At 37.9% G+C, this 19494-nt stretch overlaps 2 protein-coding genes across 2 annotated transcripts in view; both read right to left on the bottom strand.

Annotated features, from left to right (window-relative positions):
• The window catches only part of LOC149210907 (putative disease resistance protein At1g59620), a 35726-nt gene extending 28863 nt beyond the window's left edge, over positions 1–6863 (bottom strand). The window contains exon 1 of the mRNA XM_089399140.1: positions 5186–6863. Coding sequence (XP_089255266.1) covers positions 5186–6863 — 1678 coding nt within the window. The remainder of the gene's footprint in view (positions 1–5185) is intronic.
• Positions 6864–17011: 10148 nt separating this feature from the next.
• LOC149210908 (putative aminotransferase TAT2) lies at positions 17012–19240 on the bottom strand. Its single transcript, XM_089399141.1, has 4 exons — positions 19213–19240; positions 18002–18196; positions 17708–17849; positions 17012–17663 (listed from the first exon to the last, which is right to left on the bottom strand). Exons 1-4 carry the CDS (start codon positions 19238–19240, stop codon positions 17012–17014), a joined length of 1017 nt encoding a protein of 338 aa, XP_089255267.1.
• Between the last annotated feature and the right edge of the window lie 254 nt (positions 19241–19494).

A 19494-nucleotide genomic window follows, 5' to 3' on the forward strand; every position in this document is an offset into this window, starting at 1 on the left:
AACATGCACAGGCAACACAGGAATTAACGTGGTTCACCCAACCACTCTGGGCTACGTCCACACAACTAAGGCATCAGCAATCTTCTTAATCAAAAAACAGGAAATTACATAAATCAAACTCTCACACACCTCTCCCAGCTACCCGTATGACCACCTATTTTATAGCAAGGAGAATCTAACTGCCTCTCACATCAAATTTAGGATGCATTAATTTTCTCCCAACAACCTGGAGCTAATCCAGCAACAGATTTCTATTGTTGTCACACACTGGAATTTTTGCCTATTTCGTTTAAAACAGAAAAAATATCAACAATCTCCACCTTGACAACAATTAGCCTGATGCCCTGTTTGTTTATTATTTTTATTTTTTCTGCAAGCCAAGAGAAGCCAAACACCAACGTAGCTTCTCTAACAAAACTGGTTTCGTGAACATGTCTGCACAGTTTTCCTTTGTATGCACCTTTTCAAGAGAAACGCCCCTTTCAGTGATAACCTGTCTTACAAAATGATACTTAATTGGAATATGCTTTGATTTACTATGATAGGCCGGATTCTTAGCCAAATGTATTGCACTTTGACTATCACAAAGTAACCTGATGTTGTCATGTAACCTACCAAACTCACCAAGCAAACCTTTCAACCATACCGCCTCTTTGCAAGCATGCGAAGCAGCAATGTATTCTGCTTCAGTAGTGGATAAAACAACAATGTTTTGTAGCTTTGACATCCAGCTAACAGCTCCACCTGCAAGAGTAAAGACATACCCTGAAGTTGACCTTCTCTTATCCAAATCACCTGCAAAATCAGAATCAACATATCCGCAAACAGATTCACTACTCTTATTGTAAGTTATACAATAACTACTCGTGCCTCTTAAATACCGAAGCACCCATTTCACTGCTGACCAGTGCTCTTTACCAGGATTTGCCATATACCTGCTGACAACCCCAACTGCATGTGAAATATCTAGTCGCGTACAAACCATCGCATACATCAAACATCCTACTACATTGGCATATGGAATTCGAGACATATAATCCTTTTCTTCATCTGTATTAGGACATAAACTCGAAGAAAGCTTAAAATGGAAAGCTAAAGGGATTGAAACAGGCTTCACATTATTCATACCAAACCTCAAAAGTATTTTCTCAATATACTTTTGTTGTGACAGCCATAGCTTACCATTGCTCCTGTCTCTGAAAATCTCCATGCCCAAAATCTGTCTTGCTGCTCCTAGATCTTTCATATCAAATGTCCTTGCCATCTGAGCCTTCAACCTGTTGATTTCTTCAATGCTTTTGCTTGCTAAAAGCATATCATCAACATACAACACTAAGATAATGAACATGCCATTATTTAACTGCTTAAAGTAAACATAATGATCATATTCACTTCTTACATATTTCTGACTCAACATGAAAGAATCAAACTTCTTATACCACTGCCGAGGCGACTGCTTCAGGCCATATAATGACTTCTTGAGCCTGCAGACAAATTTCTCATTGCGATGGTGAACAAACCCTTCCGGTTGTTCCATATATATTTCTTCATCTAAGTCTCCATGTAGAAATGCAGTTTTAACATCTAATTGCTGCAATTCTAAATCAAGCAAAGCCACTAAAGCTAACACAATTATAATTGAAACAATTTTAACCACTGGTGAAAATATCTCATGGAAGTCTATGCCAGCTTTCTGGGAAAACCCTTTTGCAACCAGCCTTGCTTTGTACCTGTCTTCCGTATCATTCACACCCCGTTTCACCTTGAACACCCACTTACATCCCACAATTTTCCTGCCTTTGGGAAGTTCAACCAGATCCCATGTACCATTCTTACTTAAGGCCATCATTTCGTCCTTCATGGCTGCTTTCCACTTGTCACTATTTGAACCTTCTACAGCTTCCTGATAACACAAAGGTTCATCATCATTAGCGGTCAAAGCAACTGAAGTAACATGATCATCATACCTTCTCGGAGGGCGTTTGATCCTTGTAGACCTCCTTAAGAATGTTTCTGGTGCTTCCACAATTGGCTGTCTATCATCTATAGGAACTTCTTCATGATCGCCATCTGAGACCTGTTCATGACCTCCATCTGAACCGTGTTCATAATCTGATTCTGAAACCTATTCATGACTAGAATCTGAACTATGGTCATTACGACTATCATTAGAAATGTTGTCAAACTGAATGTGCTAGAAATCAAATACATCATCCTGTTTCAATCTACTATCTACATCTAACTGTACAAGAGAGGATTCATTAAACTTTACATCTCTGTTGATGATGATTTTGCGAGTAGTAGGATCCCACAATCTATAGCCCTTTGTTCCATCACCATACCCAAAAAAGACATACCTTTTCGATTTCGGATCTAATTTAGTTCGCTGATGTTTAGGCACTAGAGCATATGCATCACAACCAAACACTCTGAGTTTAGAATAGTCACAAGGGTGTCCTTTCCATACCTCTTGCGGAACCTTGCAGCCTATCGCCATTGATGGAGATCGGTTTATCACATAACAAGCTGTTGCCACTGCTTCCGTCCATAACTCCTTTTGCAACCCTGCGTTACTCAGCATACACCTTGCTCTCTCTAAAAGAGTCTTGTTCATGCGTTCAGCAACTCCATTCTGTTGAGGAGTATAAACCGTGGTCTTATGTCTCTCGATCCCTGCATCCTTGCAATAGCTGTCAAACTCCTTGGAAATAAACTCACCACCATTGTCAGTTCTTAAACATTTTATAGTTCTACCAGTGTTGTTTTCTACCAATGCTCTAAATTGCTTGAAAACTGTAAAAACATCAGACTTCCTTTTCAACATGTAGACCCACACTTTTCTAGAAAAGTCATCAATAAACGATACAAAATATGACGAGCCACCATATGACGCTGTAGGGGCTGGACCCCAAACATCTGAATGGATATAATCAAGTATTCCTTTACTAGTATGTTTGCTTGTTTTAAATTTTTGTTTACTTTGTTTTCCAAACAAGCAATGTTTACAAAAATCTAACTTTCCAGATCTTAGATTAGGAAGTAACTTGCGATCAGCCAAAATTTTCAACCCTCGTTCGCTCATATGGCCCAACCTTTGATGCCATAGGCGAATGGAACTACTGTCCTGTTCAAACACTCACACATGATCTGACCTAGTTCTACCTTCTAATTGAAAAAGATTTCCTACCTTCTTAGCCTTCATCACTAGTAAAATACCTTTATAGATTTTCATAACTCCACCTTGAATTACAGTTTTATATCCATTCGTATCCAGTGCTCCTAATGAAATTAGATTTTTTCTTAGATCTGGTACATATCTCACATCAGTTAACAATTTGGTTGTGCCATCTAACATTTGCAGTTGTATACTTCCTATTCCAACAATACTGTAAGTGACATCATTACCCATGTACACGACTCCATCATCAACCGATCTATATGTCTTAAACCAATCTTTATGAATACACATGTGGTTAGATGCCCCGGAATCTAACAACCAATGTTGATCATGTTTTGAAACATTAACAGACAATACCTCATCACTCATACCTGAACCAGATACTGAACCTGTATCTGTGGTGTTGGCTTCCTTCTTTTCTGTCGAAGAACCTTCTTTAGCAGCCTTCTTTCGCTTCCAGCAATCCTTTTTCAGATGTCCAGCCTTGCCACAATGCCAGCACTTCACCTTTGTCTTCTTTCCTTTGGACTTTGAACGAGAGTCACTATGCTTTCCCCCGGAGTGTCTCTCTCTTGAGCGACCTCTGGCCATCATTACCTCTGACGTAGAGGTGTCTGCATTCGACCTCTTGGCACGAGAATCCCACTCATATGCGCGCTAATTCAATTGGCTGGCGCGACTGTGATTGAATTACCCGCGCCAAGCAGAAAACGTATAAAAACAAAACGCACTCACCAATTTTAGGCTTGTTCTGACATTACACGTATCTGCGGCAGCACCAAATCGATACGTAGCAGCATACAGCTAACAAGTGACGCACATTTATCTGACTCCTAGGACCACAATTCGCGTGGCGAATGGCTCTATGATCCGTGGCGACCAGCGCTCCACGCAGACTTAATACACAGCACGCAGGTTCAACAGCTCGCACCACGCTGTACACCAAAAAAAAAACTGGAATACGCACTACAACCACGCGGAGTTATTGTTCATCGCCACGCAGGTGTTATAATATATATCCACGTAGTGTTAAATACACAAATCCACCCAGGATTATTTATCTTATTGACCGCCGATTCACCTCCACGCACCAGCATGTATCAACGCTTTAATCTTCCACGATCTTGTGGGAGCTGTTTTGATTTCAAGGGCTTTGTATACACACAGCACTGGTGTGCATCGTATAGAATAGCATATAATATGTTTTCCCCATATTGATAAACCCTTTATATATGCTATTCATCACATGCTTCTTGCAACGTTCTTGCTTCCGTCAAACATGGCAAGCAGCGCAGGTAGCTTGCACGCACACGCACCCGCCAGCACCCAATACGCTCCAATGATTAGATACATGTGCTGGAGAAACTATTGGCGCGCTGCAAAACCCAGAACTTATGCGCGTTAAGAACTGTTGGCAAAAGACCACCGATCCGCAGTCTTTACAGGTCTGCGTATTACAACCCGTTTCACGCAGCAAGACTATAATTTCAAGAACACTGGCATATGCAGGTACTTTAAATCCACCGCAGCACAACCAAGTCGGTTTTCGTACACAGCCAGAGCCTCCAGCAACATGCCATGCAGGTGCACTTAGCGCCACGCCTCCAACATGCTCTGATACCAATTGTTGGAGATCAGATGCACAGCAAACATAAAAACATATACACAGCCATAAAAGACATGCACAGGCAACACAGGAATTAACGTGGTTCACCCAACCACTCTGGGCTACGTCCACACAACTAAGGCATCGGCAATCTTCTTAATCAACGGCAATCTTCTTAATCAAAAAACAGGAGATTACATAAATCAAACTCTCACACACCTCTCCCAGCTATCCGTATGACCACCTATTTTATAGCAAGGAGAATCTAACTGCCTCTCACATCAAATTTAGGATGCATTAATTTTCTCCCAACACCCTGGAGCTAATCCAACAACAGATTTCTATTGTTGTCACACACTGGGATTTTTGCCTATTTCGTTTAAAACAGAAAAAATCTCAACATGTTAGATATGTCAGGTTGTTTAAAAAACTTGGAGAGATTGATCTAAGTGATAAATTTTCAGATAACAATAAAATGTGGAGCCTTGAACACTTGATGGTCTGGTTGATTTCACTTATATCATTTTTAATGAGTGAAATTCTACGCAAAACCTGGTAATCTATATTCACTGGTAAACTTTTCAGTTGTTCTCGGGGTTTTAACAAACACTTTTGTTTGAGAGACTCGGAAACAGCTAACTCATGTAATAAATCGTGTATTTTGCAACTTGTTATCCTCTCATACACACCAACTTGTGAAGTTTCAATAAGGCATCGATCAATAAGCTCCTCTATGTACAAATCTCCTGCATGATATGCGTCTTCTGCTGCGACTTGGGAAGAAAAAATTCCTTGAGCAATCCACATATGAACTAATTTTTCGCATTCTATTTCGATACCTTTTGGAAATACAGAAAAGTAAAGAAAACAATCTTTCAGATCATCATTCAGAGCCTCGTAGCTTAACCTTAGAGAAGGCATAACCCTGTCGTTCATTGCGCTGAGATCATTTAGACGACCCAGAGCCCGTTCCCAGTCGACCTGAAGCCTCCGTACTCTTGCCATAGATGCGCCTATTGTTTTGATAGCCAACGGCAACCCATCACATTTTGCTAAAATAGGAAGGATGGTGCCTTCTGTCAGCTCCGGTGGAGGAAGGTGGTCTGGGCAGTCCGGGAATGCATGAATGCGGAACAACTCCCAGTTGTCTTTTGCAGATAAATTCTCCATCTCCATCTCATGGATATCAAGCGGAGCTTGCAAATCTTTTGCAACTTTTTTACGACTGGTGGTGATGACAATCTTATAATTGCTTTGGATTGGCCAAACAATCTGTTCAACTAGCCGACCTAGAGCCTCCTTATCCCACACATCATCGAAAACAAACAGACACCGTTTTCCTTCTAAATCACCAAAGAGCTCCCTAATCTTTTCCTTGCTGATATCCTCACGTTTCAGAGTCTTTCCCATTTGCTTGAGCACATTCTCAAGATCCAATTTCTGAGATACTACCACCCAAAAACGATGGTCAAAATGTTGATCAACTCTCTCCTGGTTAAAGACACTTTGGACCAGAAGAGTTTTGCCTTGGCCTCCCATGCCCACAACGGCAATCACCTGAGGGCCGTCTTCCTTCAATATCAAATCAGTAATCTTTTTAATGTCATCTTCCATGCCCACAGGCGGCAACTCTTTCTTAATAAGATGATTATTTGCAATCGATCTTTGTGATTCAACACGGGCATTCAGATCATATGCAAAGACAGCATATTTAATGTACTTGGTACTCACATTTATCTTTATTAATCTCTTATTTAACTTCTTGATCTTGTCGCCCATCCTACGGCGGAATATCGGGTTCCACAAGCTCCGAGCTTCTCGGCATTCCTCCACTATGGCAACAGCGTCGTCCAGAAAATCCTCAAGTTTCTCAAGCCAGCTGGACAATATAGCGGAGCTCCTTTTATCTCCAGCGTCCTTTAACAAGGATTTAATGGACTCAACCTCGTTACATAGGGAGTCAAAATCCTCTCGGAAACTAATAACTAGCAAAGCCTCTTCTAACAAATATTGAGAGACCATTGAAGTAAATTCTTCTATAAGAGTACCAACAATAGCAGCTGCAACTGTTCCTGCCATGTTTCTTTCCGCAAACTCACTCTCCCTCCTTCCAATCTCTTCTATTTTTTTCAAGCAGGCCTGCGAGGTAATCCAGGAGGAGGAAGGAAGGAATATATTCTGATATTTTTGATATCCAATGTGTCCTGAGCTCATCCACTAAGAAAGAATAATCTTACCTTAGTCGTCAAGTGTAACAGTGTAAGAAAGAATAATCTTACCTTAGTCGTCATGTGTAACAGGGTGACGTGACTAGGGAATAAGCGATTGCTTTGCGGAAAGGAAAGAATCTGATCTTCTTATATCCGATAGGTTGTTTTACACAAAATGAAAAAATTCCCATTTCATATTAGCATAGCATTGTGCGGAGTGTAATTATAATTAATCCAGATTAAAGCCTAAAGAAAACAAGTAACTATCTTTGAAAATTCGTAGTGATAACGATTTATGATATCGCTATGGGGATAATTATCCATATCAAAGATTAAAGAAAAAGAGAAATATCAATGGGGAGCAGAACGATAAGGGGCCTCTACGTACGTGATTTTAACCATAGCAAGATTAAGAAAGGAATTAAAATTATTGTTTATCAAAGCTTAAAGAAAAAGAGAACCTAGAAAAACGGTGTGGGCATATCACTCTAGAAAATGACATCATTTCATAACTTAGCGTTAAAAGACCCAAAGCACAATTGGCTTCTCTTTACTTTTTCTTTTGCACCGCACTTGGATTTTTTTAAATTTTTTATTTTTAAAGCCATATCATTATTCGTTTAACCTTCACAGCTTTGACTGCGAATGAAAGGAAGAAATAATTACTTTCTTTAGCTTTTTCTTTTGCACCCAACTTGGAATTTTTTTGTTTTTTAAGGCCAGATCATTATTCGTTTAACCTTCACAACTTTGACTCGGAATGAAAGGAAGAAATAATTACTTTCTTTCGCTTGGAGGAAAACATTGCCTTTTCACGAACTTGAAAAAGTGAGCAATAAATAACCACTTCCTTGACTCGGAATGAAGCAATAAATAACTACCTTATCTTCTCGAGACGAGGAATCTTCTCTTTAACTAAAGCAAATAATCATTAATCATTGATTTATATTTCATATTAAAAATATGAATTTTAATAGAAAGTAGCATAACCACATTTAAATTTATAATAACATATATTTTATAAATGAATGGTAACATGTATCAGAAGTTTCTGTAAATAATAAAGTGTGAACGTAATGTATAAAATATAAAAATACAAACCTCAAATAAACAATCAAGATTTACTTCTTCTAAATCAACCTTAATGTTGTACAACAAATTTTAAAAATAAATAATAGGCAGGAATTTAAAAACTAAAAAAAACTAATCTTATTTCAATATAACACTAGGCTCACAAGCATTTCTAGACAGATTGTGCTACATTATATAATCAAAATTGAAACATTTAAACTTGTAGATATTGAATTTATTTATAGTCCAATTAATAAAAAACTTCATATGTGAGTGTTCGATCACAGTCACTACAAACATTTTCCCTATATCATCTAAACATAAAATTTAAAAATAGATCTATTCACACAAACCTATAGTCCATATTTTGCAGAGCATAGCTTCGTAATTTCACGCCTACCATTTACACTTTGCATGTATTAGCCACATAACAAAAGTTCTAATGAATTAATGAACTTTTATGAATTCTTTGTATTCAAAGAGAAGCAAGATGTCTGAGCATGGAATAAGAATTGACTCCTAGGCCTAAGAACAAATACTTCGAAGCACTTTGTGCCAATGAAAGAGAGAGAACACAAAAAACATCTACTTGGTTGATAATAACAATTGCAGTATAGATAGATAAAAAATTATCAAAACCAAACAAAATGACTAAAAAGGTCTCTTCAAATAAGAATAATGAACACAATGCAACCTTAGATGTGTTACAAAAGTCTGTATTTATCGATACTAACCTCACCAAACAAACCACATAGGATTCAAATTATTAAAATCTGGAACCTTTCTCAACGGACACAACATATTTAATACTGGGAGCACAAAAATTGATTCATTCCAATATATCCCCAACTAAGATTGTCTTTGTTAGTGTCAATCAGTTCAGCCTGTCACCAGTGATCAAATATGCTCTTACAAGGTGTTGTTAAGGTGTCAAGTCAAATTTTTGTCATTTCAGTGAGTCTTCAAATAAAAATTTGGTCACTGGTTATTGTGTCTAGGTCATTATTGCTCCCTTCACTTACTCATGGTCTTCATCACTCATCATGTTCATTGTCTTCTTCGAGGTATCATATCTTCATTTAAATGTCTTGGGTCATGAAATGGTTAAATTCCTCATTTTAGGTCATGGTATAGGGTTTCACTTCATGTGTCATCACGATACCATATGTTGCCAAAAGTATGTCCATCATGTGATTAAGTGGGTAAAGGGAGTTAGCAACTTAGGGAAAGAAAAATAAAGGTAAAGGTAATATTTAATTTCAAATAAGACAATGTTGCAGTACACTACCTCGCCTCATCATTCCTCATAGGGACGTGTTTGCTTCAAAATATGTTTCTGACAAAATGGAGGATAATTTTACAAAAGTGAAAGAGGTTATTGTCCATTATAGTCCAAGGCACAAAACCCTCCTCCAGTTTATGCACAGGTGTTATGATTTGAAAGAAAATCCCAAAATACACTTTCTACGGGAGAGTTAATTCACTTCTGGATAGCTTGACTTAAATACAGTTTTTCAGCGGTTTGGAGCAGGTGTTGGCAGTTCTTAAGGACTCTATTGTGAAGCAGACATCCTAAGCTTTCCAATGGTACCTTCAAATCATGATTTGGATTAGTGAAATGCATCCAAAAGTGCTCTACAAGTTGGAGCTTCTCTTTTGTCAAAGAAACCCTGAGTTTCTGGAGTGACCTTGGGAAAATAATTTTTTCTTCCTCATGGAGTGTCCACATTACATGCTTTAGGTGTTCATCTTGTAGCAAACTTCAAGCGCTTTCCAACGAGCTATCAAGCTCTCAATTTGGAGCAGTTTAAGGCCTCCAAAATTAGTTTGGAAGATGGCTTTGTGCTTCTGTGAACTGCGCTGTGCGTAGGAACACTGCGTTGCGCGTAGGGCAGAGTGCCCATAAATCCTTAAAAAATCTCCTAAATCTCAATTTTTCACTTACAAGCTTGATTTGTTGACTTATAAGCCAAGGGACAAGTAATTACACCATCATTATCCCTCTTTTGCTTTTCCAAATTCATCTCATGTAAATGATTCTTCAAGTTAGGGTTTGTAGTGAAATTTGCATGGGAAATGATAGGGTGAAAATGGCCATCTTTAGTTTTTGGTTTCTAAAACATGTAAAATGGTTTCCTACACCTGCATACATGTTTAATAAACCATTTTAACCATTCAATTCACCTCAAAACAAAGTTTTACCTCTCAAAAAGTAAAACCCTAGCTCATTCCTAGAGGTTTTTAGGCATTTTTCATTACAAACCCTGTTTTTCCTCCTTGCAAGCAGATCACTCTTCCACTGTTTCTTCACTCATTTTCATCAGCTTCCAAAGTTCATATCCACCTTTTTCAAACCTCCTCTATCATTTTGTCGAAATCCACCTTCACATCACTTCATTTCCATTCATACCTCATAGTTTATTTTTCATTCAAATGGAGGTGGGGTCCTCTAGAAAATCAGTGGAGAAGACTCAGCTACCCAAACCTGAGGTGACCAAAGTGTATAAGAAAGGGAAAAGGCTTGTGTTTTCTTCTCACAAAGAGAAAGGGTCCAAGTCTTCTTCATCGACAAAACAAGGATCGACAACAAAGGATAAAGAGACAAATGAGCACAAGTTTGAGCTTATTGATTTAGAGGCAAAAGATCAGAATTCAATCATGAGACAGACTATTAGGAACAAGGACTATTAAATCAAGGAGTTGGTGATCAATTTGGAAAGGGAAAAGTATGTTATATCATTCCTTGAATAGGAAAACAGTCAATTGAAAGCCAAGGAGTTGATACTAGAAAAGGAAAAAGCCAAGTTAATGCAGCAAATTGGCAAAGGTAAGGAGATCGTGACATCAAGAGACCCTAAAGCATCACAAGTGAAAGAAAAATAAAGGTAAAGGTAATATTTAATTTCAAATAAGACAATGTTATAGTACACTACCTCGCCTCATCATTCCTCATAGGGCCATGTTTGCTTCAAAATATGTTTCTGACAAAATGGAGAATAATTTTACAAAAGTGAAAGAGTTTTTTGTCCATTATAGTCCAAGGCACATAAACCTCCTTCATTTTATGCACAGGTGTTATGATTTGAAATAAATTAGCAAAATACACTTCCTATGGGAGAGTTAGTCCACTTCTAGAGAGCTTGACTTCAAGACCATTTTTCAGGGGTTTGGAGCAGATGTTGGCAGTTCTTAAGGACTCCATTGTGTAGCAGACATCCTAAGATTTCCAATGGTACCTTCATATCATGATTTGGATTAGTGAAAGGCATCCAAAAGTGCTATGCAAGATGGAGCTTCTCTTTTGTCAGAGAAACCCTGAGTTTTTGGAGCGACCTTGGGAAAATCAATTTTCTCCCTCATGGATTATCCACATTACATGCTTTAGGTGTCCATATTATATCAGACTTCAAGATCTTTCCAACGAGCTATCAATATCTCAATTTGGAGTAGTTTAAGGCCTCCAAAAGTGATTTGGAAGATATCGTTTCACTTCAATGAACTACTATGTGCTTTGGCGTTGCGTGTAGGAACACTGTGTTGCGCGCAGGACAGAGTGCCCATAAATCCTTCAAAACTCTCCCAAATATCAATTTTTCACTTGCAAGCTTGATTTTATTGACTTATAAGCCAAGGGACAAGTAATTACACCATCATTATCCCTCTTTTTCTTTTCCAAATTCATCTCATGTCAATGATTCTTCAAGTTAGGGTTTGTAGTGAAATTTGCATGGGAAATGATAGGGTGAAAATGGCCATCTTTAGTTTTTGGTTTCTAAAACATGTAAAATGGTTTCCTACACTTGCATACATGTTTAATAAACCATTTTAACCATTCAATTCACCTCAAAACAAATTTTTACCTCTCAAAAAGTAAAACCCTAGCTCATTCCTAGAGGGTTTTTGGCATTTTTCATTACAAACCTTGTTTTTCCTCCTTGCAAGCAAATCACTCTTCCACTATTTCTTCACTCATTTTCATCAGCTTCTGAAGTTAATATCCACCTTTTTCAAACCTCCTCTATCATTTTGTCGAAATCCACCTTCACATCACTTCATTTCCATTCATACCTCACAGTTTATTTTCCTTTCAAATGGAGGTGGGGTCCTCTAGAAAATCAGTGGAGAAGACTCAACTACCCAAACCTGAGGTGACCAAAGTGTATAAAAAAGGGCAGAGGATTTTGTTTTCTTCTCACAAAGAGAAAGGGGCCAAGCCTTCTTCATCGACAAAACAAGGATCAACAACAAAGGATAAAGAGACGGTTGAGCATGAGTTTGAGCTTATTGATTTAGAGGTGGAAGATCAGACTTCAATCATGAGACAAACTATCAGGGACAAGGACTACTAAATCAAGGAGTTGGCGATCAATTTGGAAAGGGAAAAGTATGTTATATCATTCCTTGAACAGGAAAACAATCAACTCAAAGCCAAGGAGTTGATACTAGAAAAGGAAAAAGCCATGTTAATGTAGCAAATTGGCAAAGGTAAGGAGATCGTGACATCAAGAGACCCTGAAGCGTCACAGGTGAAAGGGAAAAGGAAAAGACCAAGAACAAGAGGCCTCAAGAAATCTTTGCAAGAGGAACACGAACAAATTCTACTTAATGAGTATCTTGACCTAGAAGAAGGCTCATCAAGATATAGAATATTGGCTTAACAGGGTGAATGAAAAATCAAATGCTCAGACACATGGCACATCACTATCAAGCTCAAAACATGATTGCCAATGTCAAAGTGAAACAACTTGAAAATAAGCTCAAGGAGGCCAAAAAACATCAAAAGGGTGAGGGAAACTTGGAGATGCTTGTTGAAGCATCCATGAAGCTATAGCAAACCTATTTTTACACCTTCCATCCAATTTTGATCAAATTTTGATCATTTCGAGTTTTTTGTCAAATTTTAGTCTAAGTTCAGAAATTCAGTTGCTCCAGAAGTGCAGCGCCTTGGCGTTGTGCTTTTTCTTCAAGCCTCCGTTTGAGGAAAGGTCTAAATTTTTGGAAAGGTCTTGACATCCTCTAAAAACCCATTTGCCCATATTTTGTAGAGGTGGCTTAGTTATGGAGAAAAGTGCAAAAAAGTGGCAAAAAAACTAGCATTCTGGACCATATTTTGACAGGCATTGTGCTTCTGGAGCGACCTTGGGAGAATGGATTTTGGAAGGTCTTCCCTTCCTCCAAATTCATAAATTCAAACTATTCTGGAAACTAGACTTGAAGGGCTAGTTGACCATTCTCTCAGATTTGTATTTTGACCCGTGGAAGGTACCTCAAAATCATCTCAAAGTCATCACTGCGCTTCTGCACTTTCTGTGTTTTTATTTGGAAAATTTCACTATGTAAAATTTCTAGTTTCTAGTCTGACTTGGTCAAAGTCAAGATTCTCTATGTAATGCCACAAGTTACAAGGCTAGGTGATGTAGGCATGAATAAATGTACATCATAGGTTGTTTTTGATGTTTATTAGGCCTCATAAAAGAAGCAAACTCCTAAACACACTCTTCATGAGGTGTTTGAGTTGCACCTTCTCACTCTCACCTGTTGGTTGAGAGAATATTGGAGTCAGCTCCTCCACCAAGGAATTCGACTCCTGAAGGTGGGAAAGTGGTATAGGAGAGTCTATATGTATCATTTCTCCTCAGGAGAAGAGGGTTGAACTTTTTGTGAAGGAGACTTGCATTGTAATCATCTTTCAGCTAATACAGATACAAGTTGTAGCTATTTTCAAGGAACTCTAGCCCAGTGAGTTCATGCTGCTTGTACTTCATTATTTTTGTTTTCTCATGGTCTAAACATCTTTATATACATTATATCTCTTCTTTCCATGAATGCCTTGTGATAAAATACTCAGAATTCTTGTTTTTCAAGCTCTGTTATCTGGTTTTCATAGTTATGTGTTTTGTCTACGAAATCATGTTTATTTATTCCCATTAGTTTCTTCCTCACTATCTTCTCTATACGACACTGATAAATACTCAAATTACACCATGGCTTTTGATATCTAGCTCCTTCTTATTTTTGCTCCTGCATTCCCACAGCCTAGACCTCCTTGTGGCTCCAAACCCTAAGTTCAGCGAATCCTTAAAAAAAAAGCCAAATTTTCACAAACAAACAAACAAATACTCATATCTAGTCTAAAATCCATTTGCTTTAAAGTCACATCATTGATAAGAAACTTAGATAGATTCCTCTCATGCTTAGTAGGGCTAGCTACTGAGCTGAAGTGGTTTGAGGTTACCCTTGTCGATTTCCTTTTCAACCTAGGAGATTGTAAGGACTAACATTTTTGACGTCGTTGCCGAGGAATGAAAGATCATATCTTCCCTGGGAAAGAACAACAAGGATCAAATCTGATTGCTGATGGTGAACAATGATTAGACACAAGAAAGGTTGTGCATATTTCACCTGGTGACTCTAGTGTCGAAGAATCCAAAGGTTCAGAATTTTCATGGCGACTCCACTGTTCAAAAACCAATAGTTTGAAGAACTTCTTGGTGTCTTAATTTTTTTCAAGATGGATTCAACTACTCGAAGGTATGCTCCTATGAATAGAGCTCATATTCCTGGTTTTTCGAATCAAATTCCTTGCATAGATTGGCAAACTAATTTGCCCAAATTCATAGATGGAAACGAGGATGAGGCTATTCTGCATCTAATCAAATTTCATTGGCTTATACATAAGCTCAGGATTAAGTTTCATAAGGATTGCTTCATGAAAATGTTTATGTCTACCCTAGAAGGAAAAGCAAGATCATGGTATGAAGGTGTTATCTCAAAATCAGGACCTGGAAGGCTGCATACCAGGAAGACTTCAAGTAACTGTTTCAGACCAATCTTTTAGCTAAGGCTTAGCCTCCTTAGCCTGAGAGGGCTCTCCCAAAGGATTTAAGGTTTGTGATTATGATTGAGATGGCTAACTCTTTATGAAACAAATAGGAATGAGACTGGTAAAATCTAAATTAACAAGCATCCATTGGGCTCATGGAGTCATATGTCATTTAGCATCAACAGTGAATTGGCTTTGCAATAAAATAAAGGCATTCATATTTCAATATAGATAGAGTACAGCAAACACAAAAGGATAGTCTATGAGTATATGAAGGAAATTAGAACATTGCAAGTGATTTCTAAGTAATCAAAGACTCATAATACTGTATACAACATGAAAAGACAATAAGAGGAATTCATACATTGAAGTCTCTATGATTCTTGAGCAGTAGAAGCCAATATTGTATTACCAAAAGAAACAGAGTCTTTACATAAGCTTAACAACAGAGCTTTTTACATAAACTTCCAACCCTTATTACATTTCTCTTTCTCCTATATATAGACCTGACTGAGATTCCTCCTTAAACATTAGGGGAACTCGAAATCTACTTCTAATGACACCTGTTTAACTTTTAACTACCTATTTAATGTAACAAACTGCAACTAGAGATCTAAATCAAGTAGGATTCTAACTCCATACTATGCTAATAATAGCCTTGATTACAATAATTCTCATCCTTTGACATCTGGTCCCTTTTTAGTTTGGTTGTGATGGATGTTCAAGGCTCCGTGTTGGTCTTCAATGTCATATCTTTTCCATTGCCCTGAAACACAGGAAACTACCCCTGATTATCGGTCTTTGGTTTGCCTCAAAATGTTTGAATCCAAAGAAGCATGTCCTTTATCTTTGATTATCCAAAATAGAACAGATTGCCACGTCCTTGATGTGTTGTCCACCTTTTCCATGTGTGAAGGAAAAAATTCTTCCAAGCTGTTTGACATATCCTGAACTGTGGTAAATGTGCTCACTTTATGACAAAAAATTTAGAGTTGGATTTGAATACATGTTTCCTCCACCTGTCTTGTCCTCGTTGAAAGTTGATAGCTTCAGATGATCCCTTGTAGATATTCCCTTCTCAAAATTCCCGCTTATATTTCAAAACTGGTTGACTGAGATTAGATTGTGTAGCTTCAGCAGTTTCGTAGCGCGCTACGAAAATGTTGAGCTTTAGTCATCACCTTCAGCAGTTTCGTAGCGCGCTACAAAATTGTTGGGTAATTCCAAAAACACAGTTTCAACCCAAAATCTGACTATCTTGAGCTTCATTATCTTGAAACATCTCTTTTCATGTGTCCTGAAGCTTTTCAAACTGAATATATATATATATGGACCCCATTCTTGAAGGCATGCATGCAATATGCAACCTTGGCATTTGTGAAAGAATCTTCAAGTAACAAGGAAGAAGAGATGTATGCCAATCATTGGCAATGAAGACAACATCCTCTCCATAAGGTCCACTAAAGTGTTCACTGCTTGAGAGATTAAGAATCCTTGGAGCTTCAATAGCTGCCTGACATAAGAGGCTAAAACGAAGTTCATTGTCTTGGTAGTCCACTCGAGTATGTCAGATTTCTAGCATTAAAGAAAAATACATCAGGGCCCTCTTCAGTATAATGTTTTGGACTTCATGGCAAGACCTGTAAACATAATTCTGCACATATTCCAGATGATGAAACTGTGCATGTATAGTTTTTTCAGACCTATGGTGCATTTGTGAGATTAACTTCTCCAGTATTGGATTGTTGATCATCTAGTCGACCAGTGTAAGGATTGCAAAGTGTAGGCACTAGAGGACCAGATTGATTATAATAAAGAGGGCTAGCATTTGGCGGAAAGTTACTATTAGCAACAGTACCTAGCACCTTGTTCACAACTGTTACCACTTTATTGGTTACTGTTTTGCTCTGATTTAAAGATTGTTCAGCTGTTGCCACATCTACACAAGGCAGAATGCGGTCAAGGACGGTATCTTCTATTGAAGGTGCTTCAGTGTAAACATTTTTCCCATTCTTTCCATATGCCTCCACATAACACCAATCAGGAATATCTGTTGTGCCAACCATTAATGAGAGATTACACATAGGACTCCGGACAGCTGCAGCAACAAACCTATCTGGTGCCTAGCCAATTAAATGGGTTGCAATAATGCCCTCAGTTATCTGAGATTTCCTCAGAATACCATCTGGATCACATGTCGCAAGCCAACCAATCCGCCAACCAGGAACCATCCATTTCTTCGATATGCTCCCAAGAGTAATTACTGGTACAGTTGATGCAAAGAATCCCATTGGAATGAATGGCTTCTCACCAAAGACAATATGAGCATATACTCCATCTGAGATTATTAACAAACCTAACCTTTTAGTTGTCTCTGCAACCTTAGCCGAATGATCATGGGTAAAAGTAGTGCCGCATGGGTTGCTTGGATTGATAATAACCATTGCCACCGTGTTGCTGTCTGCAATTGTATGAAGTTGATCTAGATTGATTTCCCAACCCCTTTCTGGAACTAAATCATAATGCCTTGCTTCAATGCCTTTGTATGCCATTAATGCTTCATATGCTGGAAATCTTGGTCTTGGGAAGAGAATATTTGCGCCTTCACGAGCCAAAACTGAGAGAACCAAATCAATTGTTTGTGAACAGCCACAAGTCAGGTAAACATCATCCTCAGACAGCTTAGTAACTTCTTCATATTTGTTGTTTCCACAGTGTTCCCATATAGGACAAGCTTCTGAATTTGTGTAACGTCGGCACCGCCCTGATTTTCCTCTATAAAGATGGTCAAACTGCGAACATTCTGGAATTTTACATACTTCAAGACAACTGGTTTTCCCTCAAGATTATCTGGTGATAAAACCACGGTATCACTTGGAGGAAAGTCATTTACATTGCTAAACCCCATATGCTCCTTATTTGCAAATAGTTTCACTGTCTTTGGACCTTCCTCGGTAAGACCTTTAATTACCAAAGAATGCAATTTGATAACTTGAGTAAATGGTATATAGATTAGTAGCTGCTCATCTGCATCACTCTCAAAGTAAAGCCCATCATCTTCCCTGTAGCCCTGTTTTATTGCATTTACAATGGATTGAATCCAGAACCCTTACAAAGCCGCAGAAGAATGTTTGTTATTGGAATCCAAAACCGATTATCAAATGCTGAAAGCGATGCACCAGGCATCCTTTCCACTGCTACTTCATTTCTTTCAATGGCAACCATGTACTCTGCAGTCTTTATATTTCCATCTGAGGGTTTTAAGTGTGCAACATGATCAACAGAAGTCCGCTCTGCCTCCACAGTCCCTATAATGTTCTGATGGTGAAATTATTCTGAAACAAAACCGCAAATCTGTCTGTTCTGCATCCATCTTAATAAAAAACCAAAAAGGTTATCTTAAAATCATTAAATATAATAAATTGAACAATACTTGGTGGTGATCAATTTTATTTGCCAGTTGTCATCTGTAAGGGGTGCCATTTGACCCAGCAATACCAATTTTGTCCATATCTTGAGAAATATAAGTCCAAAAGCTCAATCTTGAAAGAAAACTAAACTCGGACTAACACTAAACCTTTACAATTAAAATGATGCGAACCATTTAGAAATTGTTTCTTAGGTGATAACAGAAGGATTGAAGCCATGTAGCTTATTCTCTCCTAGAGAATTCCACACAAAATTCTTTGAGTTTTATGGAAAATCTCATCATTCATTCTTGTTATCCTAAGATTGTTGTGAATCCTGTGAAAACTTCTTTCAATACCTTGAAGAAACTTTTGGTGATGAAGAATGTCTAGATTATGAGATCATAGAGGCCCTTTATGAATATTCTTCCCAACAGAAAATAATAGAGATTAACTTCTTTGATACAAAGGATCATTCACAACACACATCAATTCCTTCTTTGCTTCAAGATGAAATAGATCTGCATCCTAACAATCAAGAAGAAATCGGTCCAAGCAAGAATTATGAAATTGCATGTACAGAAAACTTAAGCAGTGAACCATCTAATAACAATGATCATCTACTTTTGCAAGGAAATAGTAAACAAGAAGTTGTTTCCCTTGATTATTGTGGCAGTCAAATTGATATTCTTCCTGTTGAAGCACATGAGGTATCAAACATACTTGAAGTGGTTGTTGCATTTAAAGTTTTCCATGAGCATCCAAAACCCTGTCTTTTGGATGAAAGGTATGAAGATATTCATTCACATGTTCTTTCAGATTGTTGTTTCTCTGGGGTTTTATTTCAAGATCAGGTTTGTGAAGACTAAGATGAGGTTTTTGATGAAATGTATGAACAAGGACCTCTAGACACTCACCACTCATATATCTCTCCAGCTCATCCATTTTCTGAAGCACTATTTCAAGGGCAGATTCATGCAAATCATAATTTTAAATTGGCATGTGTGAAGGCTTCGAACAATGTAATAATGGCAGAGAATAATCATCAAACATTACAAGCAAATTATGAAGAGGAGAGCAGCGGTAAAGAAGAGGTTGTCTTAGAGCCACTTGTACAAGATGATCTTCCTCGAGATTCAGAAAATGAAGAGTGTGCTTGTATTTCTTTTGACTTTCAAGATATGCTAATGTTCCAGATT

Source organism: Pinus tabuliformis, chromosome 1_2 (assembly GCF_031772625.1).
Source record: "Pinus tabuliformis cultivar Carrire ecotype Pingquan chromosome 1_2, CPIR1, whole genome shotgun sequence".
NCBI lineage: Eukaryota > Viridiplantae > Streptophyta > Pinopsida > Pinales > Pinaceae > Pinus > Pinus tabuliformis.

Excerpts from the sequence above, each read along its gene's own strand:
- LOC149210908 (XM_089399141.1), bottom strand. The coding sequence starts at position 19,240 with ATGGATGAGCTGGAGAGATATATGAGTG. Across the intron at positions 18,197-19,212 it reads GCTGGAGAGATATATGAGTG|GGACTGTGGAGGCAGAGCGG; the intron begins GTGAGTGTCTAG and ends AGAACATTATAG. Across the intron at positions 17,664-17,707 it reads GGAAAACCAGTTGTCTTGAA|AGGAAAATCAGGGCGGTGCC; the intron begins GTATGTAAAATT and ends CCATCTTTATAG.